General features: G+C 47.5%; 1 protein-coding gene and 1 pseudogene across 2 annotated transcripts in view; one reads left to right on the forward strand and one right to left on the reverse strand.

Annotated features, from left to right (window-relative positions):
• Positions 1–2,239: 2,239 nt before the first annotated feature.
• The window catches only part of ANXA6 (annexin A6), a 54,854-nt gene continuing 30,382 nt past the window's right edge, over positions 2,240–26,711 (reverse strand). Inside the window, exons 15-26 of one of the 2 annotated variants that reach the window (XM_036846888.1) lie at positions 26,070–26,151; positions 24,711–24,805; positions 24,020–24,133; positions 22,181–22,271; positions 21,276–21,355; positions 20,618–20,671; positions 15,573–15,590; positions 14,693–14,786; positions 13,339–13,434; positions 10,553–10,611; positions 9,076–9,198; positions 2,240–2,654 (exon numbers count right to left, since the gene is read on the reverse strand). In XM_036846888.1, coding sequence (XP_036702783.1) covers positions 2,595–2,654; positions 9,076–9,198; positions 10,553–10,611; positions 13,339–13,434; positions 14,693–14,786; positions 15,573–15,590; positions 20,618–20,671; positions 21,276–21,355; positions 22,181–22,271; positions 24,020–24,133; positions 24,711–24,805; positions 26,070–26,151 — 966 coding nt within the window. In that variant the 3' untranslated portion in view covers positions 2,240–2,594. The remainder of the gene's footprint in view (positions 2,655–9,075; positions 9,199–10,552; positions 10,612–13,338; positions 13,435–14,692; positions 14,787–15,572; positions 15,591–20,617; positions 20,672–21,275; positions 21,356–22,180; positions 22,272–24,019; positions 24,134–24,710; positions 24,806–26,069; positions 26,152–26,711) is intronic. The other variant, XM_036846889.1, reaches the window with a different exon arrangement.
• On the forward strand, positions 4,551–7,400 carry LOC118892339 (annotated as a pseudogene).

Here is a 26,711-nt window from a genome sequence, read left to right on the forward strand (position 1 = left end):
ATAGAGGCTTACCTTCTCCGGCCAAGAACCTCCAAAGGCTCCCCCTGGGTTATGAGATAAAATCCTGACTTACAAGGTCCTCTAATTGGATGCAAACTCCCAATTCTAATCTCATCTACCTCCCCTCAAAACGCTGAGGGTCTCCCCTCCTACTGCTGACCAATCCCAGAATGCAACATACTTTAACTGAAAACTCAAGTTAACTTAAGTGAAAACTGCATGTTGAGGGATTAGTGTCGTGTCTGGTACACGGCCAGTGCTCCGTTTGAGCTATCCTCCTTCCTGCTTTCCAGGAATTCTAGAAATTCCTGATTTCTCCACTTGTGTATTCCCCTCAGCCTCATGAGGTCTTCCCATGGCCTCATATTCCATCACTCTTTCCTTTCCATCCCCAGACTATTTTTCCCTCGGAGTTTTTTTTTTTTGGCTGCCCTGTGTGGCGTGAGGGGATCTTAGTTTCCCGACCAGGGATCAAAACCCGTGCCCCCTGCATTGGGAGCGCGGAGTCTTAACCACTGGAGCACCAAAGTCCCCCCTCGGTGCATACTTTTAAGGCGCTTCCATATTTGTCTTCTGATGCCTCTGTGGTGCGCAGCTGATGACTTTTTGAAAACAAAGCTCAAGGAAACATCTTGGGAGCCACCTCCCGGCTTCTACAATGGGGCTTGGCTCAGGGCAGGCGGTGCTGGCAGCTGACTCGGAGCCAGACGGCCCCAAACTTCCACGAATCATTTCATTTACTCCACAAAGGCTGTGCCATAGGTAGGACTGGGACCTGTCTTACAAGCGAGGAAACTGAGGCTCAGAGAGATAACATGCTCACGGTCAGTTAGTGGCAAAGGTCTGACTCCACAGCTCTGAACCACTGTGTTAATTTATCTTCGCTAACAGTTAAATTAAGTTGGGCAAAGAGTCAAACAAGCTCTCAGCTGACCCTCATGGGGTTTGGGCTCACAGCCTGGTGGAGGGAAGGAAGTGGGGAAGACACAAGGTAAACTGCCTGACTTTCAGACTCATTACGTCAGAGATGAAGAGAGGGCTCTTCGAGACTGTTAGGTCCAACTCCTCACTGTACAAATGGAGTCACTGAAGCCCAGTGAGGGCAGGGGCTGGTCCAAGGTCACACAAGACCAGACTCGGGACTTCCCTGGCGGTCTAGTGGTTAAGACTGTGCTTCCACTGCCAGGGGGCACGGGTTTGATCCCTGGTCGGGGAACTAAGATCCCTCATGCCATGCACAATGCAGCCAAAAAAATAAATAAATAAGAAGAAAAGAAAAAAGTAAAGACCAGACGCAGCACGTTTCCCAACGTCCCCACGCCATTCCCTGCTCAGCAACTACAATAAACACACGCTGAACTGCAGGAGAGGGCAGGTCAGCGGGCCAGGGAGCAGAGCCCTCCAGCCAGTAGGCACCCACATGCCGTGGTCGCTAGATAACTTTAGACCTGAGTCCCACGGCAGAAGCAGAGCTGGGGGAAGGGAGATGGAGAAAGTGCAGCTGACCTCCCGTTGATCACTGATTTTCACAAAGTGGAAGCTTTCCACAGGCCTCCCCAGATCACGATCACATCTGGTGCCCCTGAAGAGTTCAAAAGAGGAAGTCTGGGCTCGGATGTCATGGATGAAGCGTGCACAGAGAAACATCCAGGTAGCAGAGGGAGGAGAGCAGACCCAAGACCCAGACCCGGCTGCGCCAGCCTTCCCAGGCTGACCTGAGCTCAGACCCTCATTCGGGATTCCCAGGAAGGGATGGGAAGATAGAAAGTCACTCCTGGGCAGGTTAACACCTCAGCTCTAATGGCAACAATCTGGGCTGCAGGTTCTAGGTCAAAACCACAGATCCCTCTTGGAAATGTATTTATGTGTCTGTATGTCTCTTTTTATTTAAAGAGAGAAGAAATGGAAAGGGAATGATTTGGAGGCACATCCTAGAATGTCAATGTTACAAAGCCAAGATCTTTTTGTCGAACTCTCTCATTTTGTAGCCAAGAACATAGAGACTCAGGGAGGGAAAGAGACTGGTGCAAGGTCATAAAGCAAGTGTGTGGCGGATACAAATTTGAACCCAGGTATTTGGACTCCTGGTTCATTGGTCTAGCACAATAACCGGGACAGAGGCGGTGGTGAAACGGTGGGAGGACTGTCAGTTGGCCCGAAGATATTTCTTCCTCCCCCCCACCCCCAGAACTGGCACCTGCCACCACACCCCACCATGCAAAGCACACACATCACTCGCTTCACATTCAGAGGCTCAGAATGTTTTTGGCTTCGACAAAGCCCAAACCAGGGCAGGGACTGTGACAAGGGACGGAAGCTGTGAAGGCAGGAGGAGGAAGATGGGGAGCAGAGGTGGACGGGATCAATGGCTACGGTTCTTCAGCCACTCAGACGTGAGTAGGAGTGACCGTGCCGCGCCCTTACTGGCTAGTGGGAGTGGGAGCTTTTCCTAAACCCCAGTTGAAGACAAGAGCCCACCCCGGCCCCTCCCCCCACCCCTGTCCCTTCTTTAGTCTCTGAAGCTGGAGCATCAGGCTGGGTCGTGGCGGGGGATAACCACTTCTTAGCAGAGGTGCCCGCCAGCGCCGGCGGTCCTAGTCCTCGCCTCCACAGACAGCCAGCAAGGCCTTCAGGAAGTGACCGGAGGTGTCGCCCTGGCAGGGATAGAGGGAGAGCAGAGTGAGTGAAACAATCCTGATGACCTCAAGGCCCCCTCCTCCCAGCTGCTGGCAGCCTGGATGTCTCCCTAGTACGTAAATGTGACCATGTCCCTTCCGTGGCTCCCCATCATCCTCAGGAAAATGTCCAAGCTCTAGGCCTGGCTTCAAGGCCTTGTGGGGTCTGACCCTCATGAAGCTCTGTGGCTTCACCTCCCCACTTCCTTCTGGGAGCATCCTGGTCATCTTACTACCTATATACCTACCATTGCTCCACCTAGCACGCCCTCCACACTGCCCCCAAATCCTGTCTGCCATCAGATGCCCCCTCCTCTGTGAAGCGTTCCTGCCTCTATGTTGTCTCCTCCCATGGCTGCCTTGCACCCTGCTAACCCTCCCCCCACGGCCATTAACACAAGTGTTACGGCAGCGGTCCCCAAACTTTTTGGCACCGGGGACCGGTTTCGTGGAAGACAATTTTCCCACGAACCATGGTTGGGGGTGAGGGGTGGGGGATGGTTCAGCGGGAATGCGAGCGATGGGGAGCGACAGGTGAAGCTTCACTTGCTCACCCGCCACTCACCTCCTGCTGTGCGGCCCAGTTCCTAAGAGCCTGTGGAACGGTACCGATCTGCGGCCCAGGATTGGGGACCCCTGTGTTACGGGATTCCTTATTTGAACAAACATTATCGAGCACTTACTGGGTAACAGGCCCTTGCAAGAATTTATGTGACCATCATTGGATTTATGTTGTATTGTCTGGCATACGACAGGGATATGGGGGGGAGGGAGCAGACTTTCTCCCTCTTTTTAGAGGGCTCCTGTCATTTTTATCATATTTTTTGTTTTTGTAATTTTTGATATATGATTAAAAATAATATATCAGGACTTCCCTGGTGGCGCAGTGGTTAAGAATCCGCCTGCCAATGCAGGGGACACGGGTTCGAGCCCTGGTCCGGGAAGGTCCCGCATGCCACGGAGCAACTAAGCCCGTGGCCACAACGACTGAGCCTGCACTCTAGAGCCCGCGAGTCACAACTACTGAGCCCACGTGCCACAACTACTGAAGCTTGTGTGCATGGAGCCTGTGCTCCACAACAAGAGAAGCCACCGCACCACAACGAAGAGTAGCCCCTGTTTGCCACAACTAGAGAAAGCCCAAGGGCAGCAACGAAGACCCAACAAAGCCAAAAGTAAATAAATAAATAAAGTTATATATATAAAAAAAGAGGAACTTTCCTCTTTAAAAAAAAAAAAATCATTGTTGTAAACAATTCAAATCAAAGGATTATACAATAAAAGTCTCCCTCCTACCCCAACCCCTAATTTGCTAAATCAAGAGGTAGCCACTGGTGTATTTACTTGTATGATTTTCTAGCAATGCTTTTCCATATGCATATACAAATATGTATATATGCATAATGTCCCTTTTCAGCAGAGCATTCATACTATTCTGGGCCATAATTTTTGACTTAGAGAAGATCCCAAATCAGCACACAGAGCCTCCTCATGCTTTTTCATGGCTGTACTGTACTCTATCATATGGATGCACTGTAATTTATTTAACCAGTTCTGTATGAAGGGCTTCCAATCTTTTGCTACTATAAAAGAATGTTGGCATAAATATTCCCATACGTGTCTTTCAGAACACATGCGACTATGTCTGTAGGATAAATTCCTACAAGTAGAATTATCAAGTCCAAAGTATATGCATTTAAAATTTTGAAACTGCCAAACTACCCTTTAAAGATGTGCTACCAATTTACATCACAAGGAGACATCACCTCATACATGTCAGAATGGCTATTATCAAAAAGACAACAAATAACAAGTGGTGAGGATGTGGAGAAAAGAGAACCCTCGTGCACTCTTGGTGGGAATGTAAATTGGTGCAGCCACTATGGAGAACAGTATGGAGATTCCTCAAAAAATTAAAAATAGAACAAACGCCGGAGGTGAGCTGAGCCGGGGCCAAGCCGAGGACGAGCAGTCCCGCCTCAGACACCACCAGCCACCCATCGCGGGTGCAACGCATGGAGTGAGAGCAGCGGCTGCGGTCGCCGGGCTGAGCCCCGCGGAGCTGCCAGCCCGGCGGAGCTGCCGGGATGCGGATGCAGCTGTGATCGCCCGCCCCGGCCCCGCTGAGCAAGAGCTGTTCCCGGACAAGATATGAGAAATGAGTGTTGGAAGTCGAAGAATAGAGTTGTTGGGAATCCTGATGATGGTAAATGTCTTCATTTATTTGATTGTGGCAGTCTCCAAAAGCAGTAGCCAAGAAAAAAATGGAAAAGGGGAAGTAATAATACCCAAAGAAAAGTTCTGGAAGATATCTGACCCTCCCAAGGCATATTGGAACAGGGAACAAGAAAAGCTGAACAAGAGGTACAATCCCATTTTGAACATGTTAGCCAACCAGACAGGGGAAGCATACAGATTTTCCAACATAAACCATCTGAATTATGGTGAACCTGACCTGAGGGTCACATCAGTAGTTTCAGGTTTCGACAGTTTGCCAGACAGATTTAAAGATTTTCTGTTGTATTTGAGATGTTGAAATAATTCACTGCTTATAGATCAACCAGATAAGTGTGCAAAGAAGCCCTTCTTATTGCTGGCGATTAAGTCCCTTACTTCACATTTCGATAGAAGGCAAGCGATTTGGGAATCTTGGGGCAAAGAAACCAATGTGGGGAACCAAACAGTGGTGTGAGTCTTCTTACTGGGCCAGACCCCTGCAGAGGACAACCATCCTGACCTTTCAGATATGCTGAAATTGAGAGTGAGAAGCACCAAGACATTCTTATGTGGAATTACAGAGATACCTTCTTCAATTTATCTCTGAAAGAAGTACTCTTTCTCAGGTGGGTGAGCACTTCCTGCCCAAATGCTGAGTTCGTGTTCAAGGGTGATGATGATATTTTTGTGAACAGCCGTCACATCCTGAATCACTTGAATAGCTTTTCCAAGAACAAAGCCAAAGATTTGTTTATGGTTGATGTGATTCCCAATGCTGGACCTCATCAGGATAAGAAACTGAAGTACTATGTCCCGGAAGTTCTTTACACTGGCGTCTACCCCCCTTATGCAGGGGGAGGTGGATTCCTGTACTCCGGCCACCTGGCCCTGAGGCTATAAAATGTAACTGACCAGGTCCTTCTCTACCCCATCGATGACGTTTATACTGGAATGTGCCTTCAGAAACTTGGCCTCGTTCCAGAGAAACACAAAGGCTTCAGGACATTTGATATAGAAGAGAAAAACAGGAATAACATTTGTTCCTATGTAGGTTTGATGTTGGTACATAGTAGAAAACCTCAAGAGATGATTGATATTTGGTCTCGGTTGCAAAATGCTTATTTAAGTTGCTAAATTATGTACAAACTAAACTTTGCATAGAAAGATGAATCTCGAATAGTTCCCATGTTATGTTCTCTCACACTAGAGGTAATTTCTATGTAAAACCATCAAAATTGCCTTTATGAGTAGTATCCATATGAGGGTCTCTAAACCTTTCAGTGTAGTGCTTTCTGAAGAGGGAAAGCAGAAGGTCCTAATTTTTATGTAGGATATGACAGGACGAATGGTTCTGACCCTTCCTGCTGGCTAGTGGTCATTGTTTTCTAACTTGTCCCCCTTGTCATCTGAAATCATGTTTCTGGAATTTGATCGTGTTATTTTTGTTTTATTTTTGTTTTGCTCTCATATGATGATAACCCTATTTCCCATTATAATGAGTGAACTATCTGCGATTTAGGTATTCATAAACCTATTGGCTACAAAGACATTGTTATATATGACTCAATGCTTTTTCTGAAATGGAATAACATTTTCATGAAATTTGGATGAATTTTTTAAATTGTCTAGAAAAATTGACTTCTTTCAAAATTTCCTGCCGCCACAACATTTCCTTGTGTTAATCTAATCAATAAATTTTGCAAAATGGGAATCACTGTGTGACATGCATCCAGTTTATCTTGTTATGGTCTTATGGTCATAATAAGGAGAAAGCTTAACTATCTTGTATTTGGTTTGCTGTGTGGTGTTGTGATAGTTCTCTCTTTTTTAGTATTTGAAAATAATGAGTATGATTCCATAATCTTCAAACTGAAGATTGAATTGACCCTGGCAACCATATTGTGTTCATGATTTTTCATTGTGAACCAGGAAAGCATATGTAACTTTTGAACTTTAAGTGAAAAGATTTAAGTGGCAGACCTTTTTATCAGTGGTTTGTCAGTTTAAAACTGCAGAATTCTATTCTTGCCATATGGTTAACGTGTTGCTTATACAAAATTATTATCCTGAGTAGTGACTGCTTTCCTGTCTCAGTGCAGAAGTGCTTGTGTTTTTATTTATTGTTCAGATCAAATACCAAAACATTTTCTTAAATATATTTTGTGTAATATTTTATTTGTATACAGTGTTGTTGATGAATTATTTAACTAGAGCATGGTATTTTAAGTAGTAAGTATAACATATGTTAGATAAAGTTAACTGCTATATTTGAATTAAAAAAATTTTTTTGGGGGTGGGAATATGAACTAGAATTCTGCCCAACTGTTGCTTATATATACTGTCTTGTAACATGCTTTCTTGAGATATTTTTGTGTTATAGATATGAAGATTCTTACCAGATGTGATACTGGGGACTGTAAGAAGATAGAAATAAAGTCACCATATTTTTAATTGTCATGTGAAAAAAAAATTAAAAATAGAACTACCATATGACTCAGCAATTTCAATCCTGGGTATTTATCCAAAGAAAACAAAAATATTAATTAGAAAAGATATATGCATTCCTATGTTCATAGCAGCGTTATGTACAAAGCTAAGATATGGAAGCAACCCAAGTGCCCATCAATTGATGAATGGATAAAGAAGATGTGGTATATACATACAATGGAATATTACTCAGCCTTAAAAAAATTAAATCTTTGCCATATGTTCACTTAGAACATATGCTAAGTGAAATAAGTAAGAAAGAGAAAGAGAAATACTGTATGGTTTCACTTATACTCGGAATCTAACAAACAAAATAAATGAACAAACATAACAAAAAAAGAAACAGAGTCATAGATACAGAGAGCAAATAGGTGGTTGCCAGAGGACAGCTGGTAGAGGGAGGAAAGAAAAAGGTGAGGGAGATTAGAGGCACAAACTTCCAGTTGCAAAATAAATGAGTCATGGGTATGAAATGTACAGCGTGGGGAGTATAGTCAATAACTAATATCTTTGTATGGTGACACGTTGTAACTAGACTTATCATGGTGATCGTTTTGAAATGCATAGAAAAAAATCACTATGTTGTATAACAGGAACTAACCTAGTGTTGTAGGTCAATTATACTTCAAAAACAAACAAACATACAAACAAACTCATAGAAACAGAGATCAGATTTGTGTTTACCAGAGGTAGGGGATGGGGGAGGGGCAACTGGATGAAGGCAGTCAAAAGGTATAAACTATAATACAACTATAAGTATTAGGAATGTAATGTACAACATGATAAATATAATTAACACTGCTGTATGTTATATATAAAAGCTAAGAGAGTAAACCCTAAGAGTTCTCATCACACACACAAAAAAATTTACTATTTCTTTAATTTTGCATCTATATAAGATGATGGATGTTCACTAAAGTTATTGTGATAAGCACTTCAAGATGTATCTACGTCAAATCATCATGCTGTACACCTTAAACTTATTTATGCTATATGTCAATTATATCTCAATAAAACTGGAAGAAAAAAATAATAAAGACGTGCTACCAAGTTACATTTACACCAAGTCTCTATGAGACTGCCTGTGACTTCCTCATGGTCTTGTCAACCAAGTATAGCATCAAACTTTAAGATTTTGGTCAGTCCCCAAAATCAAAGCAATGGGCTTCATAAATGAAAAAAGTCAGATACAAAAAATCACATATTACATGATACCACTCACATGAGATAATCAGAAAAGGCAAATCTATAGAGACAGAAAGTCACTTGTAGGCTGCCTAGGGCTGGGGGTGGAAATAGGTAAACAGGTACAAGGGTCATCAGTGGGGTGATGAAAATGTTCTAACACTGGATTGTGGTGAAGGCTGTACAACTCATTAACTTTACTAAAAATTACTGATGCCCTTAAACGAGTAAATATCATAAAATTTATGATATTTAAATTACACTCCAATAAAATTGCTTTTAAAAAGCCAAAAAAAAAAAAGCCTCTTGTTTTATTTGGAAATCTTTATAAGCCTTTGATCCATCCATCTGAAATCTATTTTGGTATAAACAGTGAGGCAGGTCTACTCTCATTTAGCAACGTCTTGGCTGTTCTAGGAGGTAACATTCTGGGAATAAAAAGGACTTCTAATCTATGTTCAAGCACCTGACACTCACCGCTCCCCCACTGACCTCTCACCCCGCCCCTCACCTCAATGGCTTGGTGGAGAGACTTGTCGTATTTCTCAATGAACTCCTGCCGGATGTTGAGCAGGTCGATCTCACTCCGGGAGACCATGATCCTGGTGAGAGTCTTCTCCTCTGTGCCAGCACCCTGGTGGAGCCAGGCGACAGGGAGAAACACAGGGCAGGAGGAGAAACGGGGTTAGGTCAGGCAGGAACTCATGGGTGTCCCTCTGCCTCTCTCCCTTTTCCCCCAAAACCAGGATGGGACATCCTGCCTCTGTCTTCCACAAACAGTCCTGACTCAAACTCCCCTGTGCCAGGACTGGCCAGACAGAGGCAAGAACAGTCTGTATGAGTTGAATAGTGTGCCCCCCAAATTCATGTCCACCTAGAACCTTACAAGGTGATCTAATATGGATATAGGGTCTTAGCACACGTAATTAGTTGAGGTTTTACTGCATTTGGGTGAGCCCTAGATCCAATGACTGGTGTCCTTACAGGAAGAGGACACATGGACATACACACAGATAAAGGCAGAGACTGGAGGGACTCATGCTTAAGCCAGGAAACACCAGGATTCCAGACGCCCACCCGAAGCTAGGAGAAAGGCATGGGAGAGTTTCTCCCTCAGGGCCTCCAAAAGGAACCAGTCCTGCCAACACCTTCATTTTGGACTTCTGGCCTCTAGAATCGTGAAAGAATACATTTCTGTTGTCACTTAATTTGGGACAGCAGCCCTGGGAAACTAATACAGGGCCCAAGGAGCAGACACAGGACACAAAACATATGGGCAGCCAAGGCCCACCTCTGCTCCCCAAGGAGCTCTGAACACCAGCTGAGGAATCAGAGCCGGCACATGGCGGGGGCTCAAGAGACGGCTGTCATGTTTGTGGACAGCAGGCTGACAGGGTTCTCAGGCTCGCTCCCACCAAACTGCCTGCCCAGGCTCTGTCAGCAGCTGACACTCTACTTGCTGGGCTGAGAGGGTGGCCAGACTGGCTTGGGTTTTCAGGAAGCCAGCGCTAGTCCCAGAGCTGAGCACTTGCTTCCTTTCGTGATCATTGGTCATAGGAGACACTGTGTCATCTGCTCGAATGTGAGCTCCAAGGGGCAGAGACTGTCCTTTTCAGCCCTGAGTCCCCAGGATAAGTTTGTCAACCTTGGCGCCTGGGACCAGATCATTCTCTGTTGCGGGGATCTGTCCTGTACATTGTAGGATGTTTAGCAGCAACCCTGCTCTCTACCCACCAGATGCGAAAAGCAACACTCCCCAAGTTGTGACAACCAAAATGAGTCTGAACATTGTCACATGTTTCCCGGGGGGGGGCAACGTAAACCCTGGTTGAGAACTACTCTCCTAGAACCAGGCATGAGGCAGATGCTGATACGTATCAAATGGGTGGAAACAAACACAATTCCTGATCCAGGGGATGGCGCACATCTGTGTTTGTGGGGGCAGAAGTGCTCGAAGGGAAAGGAACAGACAAGTTAAGTTTTCTTACCTTCATAGATTTGTAAAGTTTGTCGGCAAAGAAGAGAGGCTTATTCTTCACACTTTGAACTGGTAGGAAGAGGAAAGAGATGCAGGGAACCTGGTCAGAGGAGATGTGCCCAGACCATGTGCCGCTACTGCTGCTAGACAAGTAGCATCTCCTCTATCCGCAACCTGGGCCCAGGATCGTTGCCAACGCCAGGGTCATATCCAGGGCCTGGCACTTTCACCCCCTCTTCCTGACGCCGCCTCCTCTGTCTCATCCCTAGACCTGGCTCTCACTGGGTTGCAACTCGCTTCCTGCTAAGGTGCTTGCAGCTAACTAAGGCTAGTAGAGGACTCAAAGGGAAGAAACCACTCGTGAACCCAAGGTACAGGGCCTCAAACTTCTAAGGGCATCAGAATCAAAGAAGAACTTGTTTAAAACTCAGGTTTTGGGCTCCACCCTAGAGACCCACCAGATTCAAGGAATATTTCAAGCAGAAGTTCTCAAAGTATAGTGCCTGGAAGGCATCAGCATCATCTGGGAGCTTGGTAGAAATGCACATTCTCATACCCATCCGAGATGTGCTGAATCTGCAACTCGGAAGGTGGGTGACCAACTCATCCCACTTTTCCTGGGACATTCCTGGTTTTAGCACAAACCCAGATGGTTGATCACTCCATTCTGGTGCAGCCTAATGTTTGAGAACTACTGATTGCGAGAAATACTATGCCAAAGAACGTCTGTCAGTATAATTTAGGGCTCGGTGCCAATCCCTAGGGCTGAGTGTTGCCCACTCTTGCCCCATTGGCAGCCCCTGCTGCCCACCCACCCCTACCCCAGATACTGCCTGCCTAACCACCTCCCACACTTTCGCAAGGCCTGGGGGTCTCTAGCCCTCAGCAGCTGCTGGATTCCAAGGCTCCAGAGCTCACGGGCGCGGGAGGGTGTCTCAGACAGCTTAAGGAGGAGGAATCAGACGCCAGGGCCAGAAAGCCAGAACGACTCTGGATATAAAAGTATCTCTATCACGAAGGCAGGGAGCGAGAGGCTGAAGCTGTGCATCCCAAGGGCACAGTCACGCAGGAGACAGGCCTGTACCCTCCCCTGCAGCAGGCTCGGGAACCCGTGGGAAAGACCACATTCCATACTGACCTTCCCAGGTCCTTATGTAGCTCCCTGCCACCTCCCAAACAAACCCCAAGCTCCTTGGCCTGAAAATCAAAGCTCCTGCCTGCCTCTGCTCTCTCATTGCCTCTGTTCCCCATTCTCTGAACATTCTGTGAATTCCTTTGTGCCTCTGTCCTCCTGGTAAAGAGAAGTTTGCTGTCTGCCTTCCACTACTTTACCTCCCGAATCCACATCCCCAGTCCCCTCACCTCCCCCAAGGAGCCTGCCCTGACTCTGACTTGGAGCTTGGGGCTCAGTCAGTGTGGTTAAGGAGCAGACTGGGCAGAAACTTCCATCCTCTGCAACCGACCCCGAAAACCTTCCCCAGAACCTGAAGCCCGCCATCTGTCTCAGAGGACTCCGGGGCCTGCCGTGGGATGGAAGGAGGTGGAGTGGTGTGTCAGTATGCACACTCGTGCACACGCACATACACATGGTCTAGGTGGGAGGAGAGAGGACAGAGGGAGAAACACGAGGAAAGCGAGGTCTAGACGTGTCTCCATAGACCAATTACTCTGGTGATTAATACGAGCGTGAGCTTTGGGCTCGGGCGGCCTCTGGTGTGAGTCCTGCCTCCACTACTGATATGTAACCTTTCTGAACCTCAGTGTCCCACTTTGTAAAATAAGCAGATAAAAGCACCTCATAAGGATTCAACCAAAGCTGTGTGCAACTGGCTTCACACAGTGCCTGGCAGGAAATAATAATAGAAGCTAACATTCATCCAGTGCATTCTATGTGCCAGGGGGCAATGTTTTTTAGTGTTGTATAATTAACTCATTTAAATCTGTGTACTATTATCACATCCACTTTACAGAGGAGGAAAACTGAGGCACAGGGTTTCTGTGACTTGCCAATGGATGTAACTGTACAGATAGTAAGTGGCACGGCTGGGACTCTACCTGGATTCACTATGCTATTCTGCCTCCTAGGTATTGTTCCCAGGTGGTAAAGACCCACTGAAAGTTAAATAATAACATCACAACAATAACACCTCTGCTCCATCTGTTCTAAAACACCTTTTCCTCGAATTTGAAGTCCCTGAAATCAAGATGCATCCTGTAATTGATGGCAATTATGTGAAAACCTTCCACTGACACCTCCAGGTAAGATAAAAAAAAAAAAATGTGCATCAATACAATGCATTTTGTAGTCATAAATAAGATACTGCTAATCACTAATACTAATAAAAACAAGTTTGACCTTTGCTCATATCTACTCATCCGTTTATACACATGGAGAAATTGAGATCCAAAAGGGGAAAGACTTTTTCAAAGGCAAGAACTCAAATTACACAATAAGAGAGTAACCAAAGAGATCTAGGTGCTGGGAAGAGGGAAAGGTAGGGGTGTGTGTGTGTGTGTGTACACACCCAAGTCCTGCAGGACACTGCACCCCCTACCCAGCCTGGCCATCACCCTCCCAGCCACTTCCCCAGAGAGCACTGTTTCCTCATCCTGCCCTGCAACCCAGAACAAGTTCTTGTGTTATCCTGCCAATCACACATAGGCAGAGCCCAAGAAGTGGCAGTGCTTATTTTCCAGTACTAGTAGCTTAGGAAACTATACAGGCCACACTCATCCAGTGAATCTGGCCATGTTCCCTGTGCCCCCCAGCCCTTTCCCTTGGTCCCCACCAGTTACCAATGGCCACAAACACATCTCTGACATCCCCGGACATCTCCTTCTTGATGGTGTGTTCCACGTCATAGTTGGTCATCTTGATGAACTCCTGGAAGACTGGCCCCAAGAGAAGCCCCGGAGGTGGGAGGTGAGCTTTGACTCAGAGGAAGGTGGGAAGATCACCCCTCCCCAACCCACCCAGCAGCAGCAGGTATGGCTGCAGCCCAGACCTAAATGCATTGGTCAGGACTGTTGTGGAAGGGATGTTCTGACCTCAGGGCTGCCTTGAGCTCAGAGCCAAATCTCTATCAAGTCAGACACTGCCCCAGAGCTTTGGACAAGTTCCAGGAACCCAGGCATGGGTAGTAGAAGGAGCATGTGTCCTATTCACAGCTCTGCCACAAGCTTACCAAGTGACCTGGGGTGAACCCCTCCCCCTTTCTGGGCCTCCCCTTCCTCCTGGATAGAGGTTTTTGTTTGTTTGTTTGCTTGTTTGCTGTGCTGAGGCACGCGGGATCTCAGTTCCCCGACCAGGGATCGAACCCATGTCCCTTGCAGTGGAAGCGTGGAGTCTTTACCACTGGACCACCAGGGAAGTCGGGATAGAGACTAATGTAAGTAATCACAATGATAACACCAAGGAAGTTACCAGGTGCTAAGTGCTTTTTGTGTATTTATTTTTTGTACCCTCACAACAGTCATGTGAGGTAGAATTAAAATCCTAAATTTATAGGTAAGGGAATTAAGGCACAGATATTCAGTAACTTGCCCAGGGTCACACAACTGATAAGTGGGAGATCTGAATGAAGGCATTCCAGCTCCCAAGTCCGTTCTTTTAGTCACCGTGCTAAAGCACTTTTACTGGCAAGTGCCAGGCTTATGCACATCAAAATGTCCATGTCTTAGTGGTAAGGGCACTTCATCATCACCTAATGTCAGGGCCACCACATACAGGTGTGCCCTGTGCACGTGGCAGCCTGTGTGTGTACATGGTCCTTGTGTCATTATCACCCCTCACTGCCTTGCCCCTGGCAGACGTCACCAAAGAATCATGACACAGAACCTTCGAATCCTTCTCAACACAGCATTCTAGGCAGCCACTACCAATCCACTGGAGTTGGCCTTGGAGGGAAAAGCCACCTGCCATCTCTTATCCCAGGCATCCCACATGCTTCCCAAAGGAGGTGAAGAGAGTTGGCCCGAGGCTGAATGATGCCGTTAGCAGCAGAGCCAGGACTAGACCTGGCTCCTGGTCCCCATCGGCCACCATACTCCCTTGCTAGGGTAAGGAGTGGGTGGGTGGGCACCTGGCTCCTATTGTCAAGACTAGGGGATCTTCCTGCTGACTTGGGAAGGGGAGGGGGTCAGGCCTCACCTCTCCGGAGGTGCTGATAGCTACGCGTGCAGAGGATCGTCATGAAACGTGTCTCCAGGGAAGATCTGTCTCCACTGGTCGTGTCTGCTATTTCCTGCAGAGCCCAGGTCGGGGCGAGAATGTGAGAGGGAAGACACGAGAAAGCCTTGTTTGTTATTCACTTTCCTGTCTGCCTGGGCCGAGGGCAGTTAGAAGCTGGGCTAACTCAGCCACCCAAGGAGGCTGACGTTGGCCCCTTCCTTCTTCCTCGGACTCCACATCCCCGCTTCAATTCCCAGAGACCCCGTGGGCTCACCCAGAGGAGCTGAGCACAGAGCACTTCCACCCTGGCCTCAGGGTCACGGGACTGGGCCCAGGGGAGGGGCAAACAGGCACTGGGCATGGAGACTCAGAGCTCTCCTTCTATCTTTAAACCCCTCTGAAAGCCCCTCTGGGGAAGTGCGTCTGTGCACGTGTGCAAGGAAAAATGGCCTAGCCAGTGTTCCCCCAAGTGGGGTAAACAGGCAAACATATTTTTACACACCGCATATGTAGGCTTCCACAGTGATCTTCTAGCCAGCTATCAGTTCTATTTACATCGATATGAAATTTCCTTTAAAATAACTCATTTTGGGTTAAAATGAAAAGAGTCCATTTAAAGAAAACTATTCACATCTGGTGGTATGTGGCACAAATCAGGCGGACGGTGAGTGGTGAAGTTTTGGGAAACACTTGCCCGGCCCATATGTCACCCACCGGGGTTCTTTGGAGGCCCTGAAGGGGAGAGAGAGAACCTGGGGGGCACGCCCCCAGATCACTGCCTGACTCTGCCCCTCAGCTCCGCCCAGACGCACAGCCAGACTCAGACCGTTAAAATCCACGTGAAGAATAGGGCACTCACCAAGATCTCAGCAGCCACCTGAGAGCAAGGAGGAGACAGGAGAGAGAGAGGGGAAGGCAAGAGTCAGAGGGGGCCCTGAGGTGCAGGCGAGGGAGCCTGGCTTGGGGTGGCAGAGGTCCCACAGTGGGGGGCAGGGAAGGGGCTGGGAGGAGACACCTTCCCCTGACCTTTGGGCTGGAGCTCAAAATGAGGACAGGTCTGGGAATTCACGATGAAAGTGTTTACTGGAGGGGCAAGAGGAGGGCACAGGACAGGACACTCTACCCCTCATGCCTGGCAACCTAGGGCGACTCCTCAGAGCCACCGAGACGTGAGACGTGAGACGTGCCCTGTTTCCTACACCTTTTACCACATTTGGAGTTGAAGGGTCCTCAGGAGACCTGTCATTTACCCCCTCATGTTACAGACAGGAGACAGGAAAGCTGAGGCCTGGAGGGGACGTGCAGCCGATCAGGTGGGAAGATGCCAGCTGTTCAAGTCATCTTACAAGGGTGAATTTTCATCATCACGTTATGCTGAACACAAAATTCTGAGGTTAGGACACTATTTTGTTAGGCAAATAGCTGTGACTCGCAGGGCCTGGGAACAGAATATAGCCAGTCCTGTGTACCCCAGACTGAGTTTTGCCTTTTCTTTTTTTCCGAAACTCTGCCAACTACTTTATTCTATTGGGCAGACTGAAATCATCCTCTTTATAAACATCTCAATAGCCTTAGGCTTTAGAAACCTTTTCATTAAATAAATTTGTAATGTCTATCAAAACTCAAAATGCACACACCGCTTGATCAAGCAACTATATGTTGCTAGGAATTTCTCTCACAAATAAACCAGCAAAAGTCTTTGGAGAGATTGTTCACTGTAATAGAGAAAAACTGGAAACCATTACTAGATCACTTGTTAAACAGGCAATGGTTCATTTGGTAATGGAAATCCACGCAGCTAGTAAAATGAATGAGACTGGACTACAGGGCTGATAAGGAGAGAGTTTCCATTTAAATTAAGCAAAAAAGTCAAATACAGCATGCTGTGTATAAGTGTTCCTTTTATCTAGATGAGAAAAGATAAATGTATGCTCACTCTTACATATTTACTGGGAAGTTGTGCTAGAGGGGTAGTCAAGATACTGTTGACAGTGGTTTACCTTCTTCAAGGAGAAGGACCGGGGGGAAGAGCTTTTGCATTTTGCTTTATTTTTTCCTGAAATTTTATGTTTACATTTCCTCAACATGCAAATACGTTAATTTTTTTTTTTTAAGTCAAATAGGAGTTATCAGAGCTACTAGGATTATGGGATGCTTCTGGTTTTTATTATCACTTTTCCATATTAAAAACAACCTGGTTGCACCTTGAGGACATTTTGCTAAGTGAAATAAGCCAGTTACAAAAGGACAAATACTGTATGATTTCAAATATATGAGGTCCCTAGAGTAGTCAACTTCATGGAGACAGCAGAGTGGTGGTTGCCAAGGGCTGGGGGGAGGGGGAGTAGGTAGTTGCTGTTTAATGGGTACAGAGTTTCAGTTTTGCAAGATGAAGAGATCAGTGGATGGATGGTGGAGATAGCTGCACAACAGCGTGAATGGACTTAATGCCAATGAAGTGTACACTTCAAAAAGGTTAAGATGGTAAATTGCACGATGTGTTACGTGTATTTTACCACAGGTTTTTTTAAAAAGTTATGCTAAAAAGTTTAGTATTGCTATTAAAAAGAGGGAAATGTTTAAAAAATTAAACAAAATGGAATCTAAAGTGTCAAAGATTCTTTACTTATTTGGATGAGAGAACCCCCAGATATATTTGTTTTTTCAAAGCACTTTAAGACCATCCTATTTGTAATATGAAAAATGCAGTGGGTAACTACAATAATTTTCCAGATATTCAACACAAAAGCTTTTCCTTATTAGCTGAGCCACTTCATGCCAAAATTAATCTCCAAAAGTTAGAGTTATCACATGACCCAGCAATTCTACTCGTAGACATACACCCAAGAGAAATGAAAACATACGTGCACATAAAAACTTGTACACAAATGTTTATGGTAGCATTATTCATAATAGCTAAAAAGTAGAAACAACCCAAATGTCTATTAGCTGATGAATGGAGGTTAAAAAAAAAAAAAGTAATATATCCATACAATGAAATATTATTTGGCAATGGAAAGGAATAAAGTACTGATATATACTATGATATGGACAAACTGTGAAAATATTATAATAAAGTGAAAGAAAGTAGCCACAAAAGGCCATATATTGTAGGATTCCATTTATATGAAATGTCCAGAATAGGTAAATCTATATAGACAGAAAGTAGATTAGTGGTTGCCTAGGGCTGGGGGGTTGGGAGGAAATAAGAGGAACCGCAATATGTACAGGGTTTCTTTTTAAGGTGATGAAATGTTCTAAAATTATTGTGGTGATGGTTGCACAAGTCTGTGAAGACACTAGCAACCACCGAATTGTATTCTTTAAATAGATCAATAGATAGTATGCAAATTATATTTCAATAAAGCTGTTATATTAAAAAATAACCTGGAGATTGAATTATCTAAAAATGGCCACAATTCTTCATTTCACTCTGACTCTATAATAATTAGATCATTTACATGATTTACTGCTCACACTGGAACACTGAGAGTAAAGGGCAAGCTATCTGCAATACTGTGGGCAACAGGTAAACACTGGCCATATGTCACCTGATCATAACAGACCCAGATTTCCAAGAGCTTGAGGTTGTTCTCGATGCCCAAAGCGAGAGCTTGGGAAGGAGGAGGTGTAAAACCAGCAAGCACACACCGTCAAGCACTAATGTCATTATTTTTCTGGGGGACCTTGGCTCTGCATATGAAATGCCTTCAATTTTTGCATACATTTTCCTCCAGCATTCCCAATGAACCTCTAGAAATCTATTCTAAGGAAAAAAATCATGAATGTGATAAGAGTTGGTTACCAGGGAGAGGGCTTTTTAAAAGAAGTTTGGTAGATTCTTAAATGGAAGAGTATTTAGCCATTAAATGATGCTATTGATTTTTTAAAAATCATGTGTTACCGTATTCACAGAATACTCATTTTTAACTGTTATAAATCAGTAATCCATTTTTATAAATACATAAAAAGACAACTAGAATAATATATTCTAAAATATTAACAATAGCTATTATTAGTAGTAGGTTATGGGGTTTTGTTTCTGGTTTTGCTTGTCTATTTTCTAACGTTTCAACAAAAGAATATGTATTACTTGAGAAACAAAATATTTCTAGCTATAAGGAAATGAGTCCACACTAAGATCAGGGTCTAGCAACTGTGAATCTGGAGAAGCAGCTGAGTTGGGCGGGGTCTGGCTCTGGCTCCCTTGGTTGACTCCACCCAGGTTCTCTCTCCCGGCTTCTCTCCTGAAAAGTGGCTGCCGGCAAGGTCCACCATTGCCCCCTGCTGGCAGCAACTAGAAGCATAGCCTCCTAGGCGGACCAGGCACCAAGCAGAATTCCCCGGAGGATGAATTTCAGGGTGATGGATGGATTTGGGGTGAGCTTTCAGGAGGAAGCCAGGTTCAAAGACCCTTAACGGCACAATGGGGCTGCTCACAGCAGTACTTAATAAATACCTGCTGAATGAGGGAATGAAATGTGGCCTCAGCAAGCCAGTCTAGGGGGCTTCCCTAGACTGGGTTCCCAGGCTAGCCCCCATAAACATATCTATAACACATTTGGAATACCTTATCTGAATGGAACCCTGCAGCTTCTGACAACTGTATTCCAAACAAGGGGCAGGAAAACTAGACACAAGCAGCTACATGGTTTGGAAGCTGCAGGGAAATTACTATACTGGGTCCTGGAGGATATTAAATGGTATTAAGTGCAGGTTTTGGAGTCAGGCAGGCCTGGCTTCAAATCACACCATGGCCACTTAGAAACTGTACCCTTGGATAGGTAAGGGGCTTCATTTTTCCTCCAGTAAGAAAACGGGGTCCTATCAAAGTATGAAATAGCCTCAGCATCATACTCAGTACACACTGTGATAGTTCTGTAGTTGTCGGGTTACAGCTACAGATTCTTCAGCTCAGATGGTGCTGTAACATTTCACACCTCTGTTGGCAGAATTCAGAACAGGGCTGGTGCCCTGACTCCCAGTCTATCAGGGCTCTTTTCAACCCACCAACTGTAAAAGAAGGGGGCTGGAAACGCTGGCTGTGGTATCTCTGCCCAACCCCTGGACCTGAGCTGGGCCAGAGGATGCCGGGAACAAGGCACAGGTGAGTGGGGACAATGCAGATGGCCTCAACAGGGACTCCCCATCCATGGGGACCCAGAGGGACAATGCATTTGGGGTTGTCCAGCCTCCATGAGAAGCCATCTCCACACCTCAAGCTCATCAGCCTTAGAAGCAGGGTAGCAGCAGAGCAGCCAAGAGACCCTATAGAAGCCCCTGCCCCCCTATTCACTCAACAACAGATATATATTGAGTACCAACCATGTGCCACTTTGGATACATCAGTGAGCAAAACAAAGATACCAGCCCTCCATGAACTCCCTTTCTAGGTCTCCCAGGACATTCATTCCCTTCAACTCGGTCACATTTTATAGATAATAAACTGAGACCTTTAGCACTCAGGCCCCCTTCCCAGCAAGCTCCCAGACCAGCGCCCTCTGGGTCAATTCCACCTGGGCCACTGATTTGCTGTGTGACTTTCAGGAGTCATTCATCCTCTCAGGGCCTCCATTTTCCAACTGTAACATGAGGGGTCTGACCTGGACAATCCATAGGTTCCTTCTAGCTCTGAGGGTCTAGGGCTCGAGCTCTACTCTTCACACAGGAAATGTCAGTAGAATCAGCACCACCCTCCCAAGCATCTCTCTGAAAGTTCTGGAAAGTGTCATAGTCTCACTTCTAAGGGTGGAGAGGTGCAGGGGCCAAGAGTCTAAGTGTAGCCGGTCACACCAGCCATGTCCTGCCAGATGCCTTCCCCACTCCCAGACAGCCAGGGCCTGGCATGGACAGGTGTCAGCTGGAGTCACTGGGCAGGGGATGGGGTGGGGTGGGGTGTCTCACCTGGGCATCTTCCCGTGCCCGGTCCCGATCTTCTCCTCCCTCCTCACGGTTCCCCTGCAGCAGGACCAGTAAGAAAGTTCAGCCTCCAAACATCCACCCTCTCTGTCCCTCAGTAGCTACAGGACTTTGCTCAGCCACTCACCTCTCTGAACCCTCTCCCTCATGTGTAACATGGGGACAATAAACCTGCCTTCATAAGGTAGGCAGTCATGAGCATTAACACAAACATTGGGAAGGCACTTAGCCCAATGCCTCACTCAGACACACTGAACTTGCCATAACTGTGCATCAGGGCCTGGCGCCTGGGTTGTGAGAATTCAAGAGATGGTAACAGAAGCTCTTGGATGATGACACAGGGAAAGGTCACCCACATGGCTTTGTCCTGTCAGCTGGGGGCCCAAAAAGCCAGGTTGAGGGCAATCAGGGAAGGCTGCCTGGAGAAGGGGGCACTAAGCCAGCTTTGAAAAGTGAACAATGGAGAAGGCATTGCACAAGTAGTAACTGCCTCAGTGGTAAGACTCTGAGGAGGCAGCAGGGAAAGACATCCTCTCTTCATCAGGAGTGGACTCCTAACTCCCTGCCCTTCCCTGCAGCAACCCTTCCCCCACTCCCAGGGACCCACAGGGCCAAGCAGGCCTGGGGCCATGAATTCACACACCGTGGCCAGAGAGATGAGGATCCTCCTGAAATGGCCGGACGTGTCTGAGCTCAGAGCATCTTCCAGGGACTTGTGATAGTCTAAGACAGAGAAAGGAGGTGTGGGCACCTGCTGGCCAAGAAGGACATGGGATGGGGAAGGGGTCCTAGAAGTGCAGACTGAAGTCAGAGCAGTGCTGGCGGGGTGGTGGAGATGAAGGAGTTTGTAGTTGGCTCTTGGGGGCATCCAGCTACCTTCCTGTTGATTTTGACAGTGATGTGCCCATCGGTCCATCATCTCCCTCTGCTCCTGTCCCTGCTGAGGGCTCAGTGCCTCTCCCCTCTCCCATACAACGGCCTCTCTGTCTTCACTCTCTTTCCTACCTTCGCTCCTGCATGGCAGTTGCTGGACCCAAAAGCACAGCTCTGATCATGTCACTTCCCTGCTCAAAGATTCTACCATTTTAAAGCTGCTCAGAAGAGAAAATGCTTAAAACGTTTTTGACTGACACGCAAGGTTCTTCAGGATAATATGGGATCATTTGTTAAAAATTTATTAAAAATTTCAAGACGGTGACAGCAAAGCATGTAACCAGGCACGGGGCCTTCTGAATGCGAGGCCCTGTGTGACTGCACAGGCCGAACGCCCATGAAGCCACCCTCTCTCTCCAGTGGCCTGGGTGCTCTCTCTCCCACTCCCAGTCAAACCCTCTTCTACCTCCAGGCCTCTGTCCTGCTGGGACTCCGTCTGGGGCACCCTTTCCCCAGACACAGGGCTGGGCACACCCAACGGGCTTATCGAAGCCTCGTGGCCTGAGAGGAGGGAGATGGGGCAGGGCTGTAGGGTGAGGCCAGGAGCTGGGGGAACTGCTCTTCCCCCCCACCCCCACCTCCCAGCGGCACTGGCCCCAGGCCTCCCACACTCACCCTCCTTATAGGCCTCATTGATGGCCCGGATTTCGGCATTGGTCCGAGTGGCCAGGATTTCGATGAGAGCCTTTTCGTCTGTGCCGGCTCCCTAGAAGGTCAAGGCAAAGAGGATCTGAACCACAGCCCTGACCCCCGTGCAGAGGCCCGAGGGGCCCAGGTCAAAGAGACCCCTGCTCCAAGAAACCACGCAGGACGTCAACGCTCAGACCAAGCCTTCCCTAGTTTTCTTTTTACCCTCAGATGTGGCCCCCAGACCAGACCTTGGCACAATCAAGGGACCACACTAGCTTGTAAAGATTTCCAGAACCTCCCATGAGAAGTGCTTTGGACCAAAAATTTTAAAAAGAAAAGAATATACAGGATATGGGTATGTGTGTGTGTATAAAAATACTTATATGCATATATATCTGAATATAAATATTTATATCTAAGTACATAAAAAGGACAGAGGACATGCATCACAGCATAACAGTGATTGTGGTCTCCGGGTGGGTGAGGGATCACAGATGATTTTTATTTTCTTCTTTTTTGCTCTGTGTATGTTTTCCCAAGCTTTCATGGTGAACACATATTTGTCAGAAGAAAAAAAAAGTTCCGTGCTTTAAGGAAAACAACAAGCTACATTTGTTTACATTTGGATTTGATGGATGATACACGGACTGAGGCAGCTGGGGAACCCATTATTCTCAGGTCCCCACTTTGGGGGCGGGAAGGAGGCAGACAAGACTGGTTGACTGATGGATTCAAATATCTGTTAAGCAGCCATTATGTGCCAGTCACTGTGCAAGCTGCTGGGGCAATGGCTATAAAAAAAGGTAAGACATGGGCTTCCCTGGTGGCGCAGTGGTTGAGAATCTGCCTGCCAGTGCAGGGGACACGGGTTCAAGCCCTGGTCTGGGAAGATCCCACATGCCGTGGAGCAACTAAGCCCGTGAGCCACAACTACTGAGCCTGCACGTCTGGAGCCTGTGCTCCGCAACAAGAGAGGCTGCGACAGTGAGAGGCCCGCGCACTGCGATGAAGAGTGGCCCCCACTTGCCGCAACTAGAGAAAGCCCTCGCACAGAAACGAAGACCCAACACAGCCATAAATAAATAAACAAATAAATAAATAAAAATTAAAAAAAAAAACAAAACACTGTCCTCCCAGAAAACTATGGAATCATCAAATGTTAGCTCTGGCCAGGTACTTTAAAAAAAAAAAAAAAAAAAAAAGGTAAGACGTGTCTCTGTCCTGGGAGGTTACTGCCCAGTGGTCAACCGGTCCCTGGGTTCTCTGACCTGAAGGAGAGCTTCAACAGTCTCTTTATTAAAAGCTGGTGTGTGATGAGGACAGCCTTATCCTCAGAGTGTTCTGAGATCCATGGTCTAGCCCCATCCTTCTCCTAATTCCATGTTTTTAAGTCATTCATTTTTTTGTCCAGGAATTTTAAAAGGACAATAATCTCAATTTGCTTTGCCCAGGGAATGTCTGTTCTCCTCTTAATCCTTAAAGAGCCGAAAACTCTAGTGGTTTCATGTGGTTGTCAAGTCAGGCACTCGAATCAGACAGACTTGATCAGAATTCCAGCTCTGCTACTTCCTAGTGCTATGACTTTAACCAAGTAACTTAAGCTCTGAGCCTCAGCTTCCTCATCTGTAAAATGGGAACAAAAGAGAAGCCTTGCCTTGTGGGTTGATGAGACAGGGAACTGAGCTAAGACACTGAGCCCAGGAGAGGCGTGGGAGGGGCTCTACCAAGGAGTTACACCCAACACACCTGGGCTTGGGAAGAGTGCCTGTGTCCCCCCAGCACCCACATAGACTGGACCCCACTCCCGTGGTGCCCACACCTTACCTCCATGGCTTTCTTCAACTGCTTGGCATCATAATGGGCCGGTGGCATCATGAGCCCCAGAATCAGCCTCGCCAGGTCTCCAGAGAGCTCAGACTTCAGGTCAGCCATCAAGTCCTGCAGAGGGCAGAGCCAAGGTCATGCCAACAACAGCACTTGCCCACATGTGACTTGGGACAGGGAGGAGACATGGAGGGCGGAGACATGGAAGGAGGAGAGGGGGCTCCAAGTGGATGCAGGGATCGTGGGAGCCTGTGTCTGTCCTGGCTGATGTTGGGTTCACTGTTTTGAGGAAGCCAAAGAGGGTGGGGGAAAAAAACCAAGCTGGAGGAAGACCTGCTTGTTCTCCTTGGAGGCAGGAGATAGGGAAGGAAAGGGGGCAGTGCCATTTCCATCCTGGGGAAACCGGTCAGCCAAAACTAGATGCCACTAACACAACTCATATCCCTGACCGAAGCTCTAAGTGGAGCCAGTCACGCACGTGTTGCTGACCACAAGGAACCCGGGGTGCAGTGGGAGGGAGAGGTGTGCGTGCAGGCAGCCCAAATCCAGTGCTGGAGACACTCCAAGAACATGTGGCCACAGGGGGTCCCACTGCCATGAAGACCCAGGTGCAGAGCTGGCTGTGACAGGCCGAGCTCCCTCCAAGGAGGAGCGTGGATGCGGGGCCCAGGGCCCAGGCTGAGGTCCTTACCCGGCCGAAGTGAGACTTGAAGGTCTGGCGGATCTGCTGCCGTTGGGCGTTGCTGCGGTGCGTGATGATGTCAGTGATGGTGCCCTCATCAGTTCCTGAGTCCCCAGAGCCACAGTTCAGAGGAAGGCCTTGGCCCAGCTCCCCCATCTCCCCCAGTGATGGGCCCCATCCACCTTTGTCAGGGTAGGGGCCAGGCTAGGCAGTCTTATGCCCCCAAGTCCCTGCAGGAGCCTTGCTTCTGGCCCAAGCCACTAACTTCCCCTGGATTCCTTCTGCACTTCTTTCTGCTCTGTCACTAGCTGAGGGAAAAAAGACCCCTGGGGGAGCAGAGAGCACCGGGTTGAGAGCCAGGGCTTCTGAGTTCCAGTCCCAGCTCTGGCAATGGCTATCCCCTTGGACAAGTCCCCTCCCCTTCTGTTTCATGAAGAGCTGGAGGGGTTACTAAGGGATCCTTCCAACCTGACAACCTAAGTCCTTTTGGGGACCCTGTGTCCTTTCTCTGTAACGCCCTGAAAGCTAGACCCCAAGTCCCTCTAACCACAGCAGCTTGACTCTGGAAGGCATCAGGGTACCATTTCCTGCCCCTCAGATCAATGCCATCAACCTCAGACCTGGCACAGGACTCCGTCCTTATTTATTTATTAATTAATTTTTTAAGGACTCTATCTTTCAAGAGCATTTTTACCCCTGTCATCTCACAGTCCTAGATATGCTTGGTAGATATTATTATTCCCATGAGACAAATGAAAATGAGGCCCAGAAGGTAAAAGACTTAGCCCAAGGTCCCCTGGGAGATGTTGTTAGACAGATGGGGGAGAAAGGGCAATGGAAGCCAAACCCAGATGCTCTGTCCCCGCTGGCCTTCCTGAGGACAGGCCACCCCACCCACAGGTGGTTCTTCTCACCTGAGCCAAATGGAGGCCTGGACATGGGTAACCAGCAGGGGGTGTTCCCATGCCAGAACTGGCCTCTTGGGTTACAGGGTCCACACCCCTTATTTTATGCATGGAGATACTGAGACCCCCAGGTGGGTTACGGGACTTGCCCAAAGTCACACAGTGAGTCAGCAGCAAAGCCAGAGCAAAAACCCAGCCTTATCACCTAGTACTCTTTTCTATACCAGGGCCTGGGAGCACCTTGGTCTCTGGGAATGTTCCTTACAAACCCCCTCACTCCCCTCCTCCCTATACCATGGGAGCTGGAGACTCCAGGGGGGTGGAGACTCAAAGCAAATAAAGCGCCCGTCATCCTGCAGACCCCAGTCTGAGGCCTCAGTTCTTGCCCCTGCCAGGCCCATTGCCACACCTGCCACCCCTGCTGCTCCAGAGGCCAACCTGGTCCCTTTCACGTGCTCCTTACCAAGTCCCTTCATGGCTTTCCGCAAGGCTTTGGCATCTGCGTCAGGGTTAAAGTCACCAGCTGGGTGCACGGTTCCTTTCACCTGCAAGAAGCAGAAAGTGACTCAGCAGGTGCCTGGAGGCCCCCCCAGGGGCCAGGCCAAGACAGGAGCATGCGAGGGAGGGGAGGCTTTCCCCATGAGCCCCAAACCAAGCAGCTTGTGGGGAAAGAGGCGGGGGTGAAGGCACAGCAGACAGACCCCTGCCCTAGAGCTGAGAGAGGGAGGAGAGAGACAGACCCAGGTCTGGGAGCAGGGCAAGTGATGTCAGGGGAAGAGAGGCTGGGCTCCTGCCCCAGGAGTCAGCTCTGGCCCAGCTGCACTGGAACCCAGTCACTCAGAACCCTGCCCTGTTGCCAAGGTCTTCTTGCCTCTCAGAGAAACGCTCTCCCTGAAAAGGCAGCTGAAATGTTCTGAAATACCAGAACAGAGTTGCCCAAATTTCAATCACTCCTGAATGACCTTCATAATGTTTTCTATGTTTGTGTACGCCCTATGCTATTTCTTAATATTTTAACTTAATTCAGCTTCTTTTCTGTTTTATTTAAATGCGTTCATTTTGAAGTGCATTTAAATATTCCTAAAGGGCAAGGATTTTGGTCCAT

The sequence above is a fragment of the Balaenoptera musculus genome, chromosome 3, assembly GCF_009873245.2.
Source record: "Balaenoptera musculus isolate JJ_BM4_2016_0621 chromosome 3, mBalMus1.pri.v3, whole genome shotgun sequence".
In the NCBI taxonomy this organism is placed as follows: domain Eukaryota; kingdom Metazoa; phylum Chordata; class Mammalia; order Artiodactyla; family Balaenopteridae; genus Balaenoptera; species Balaenoptera musculus.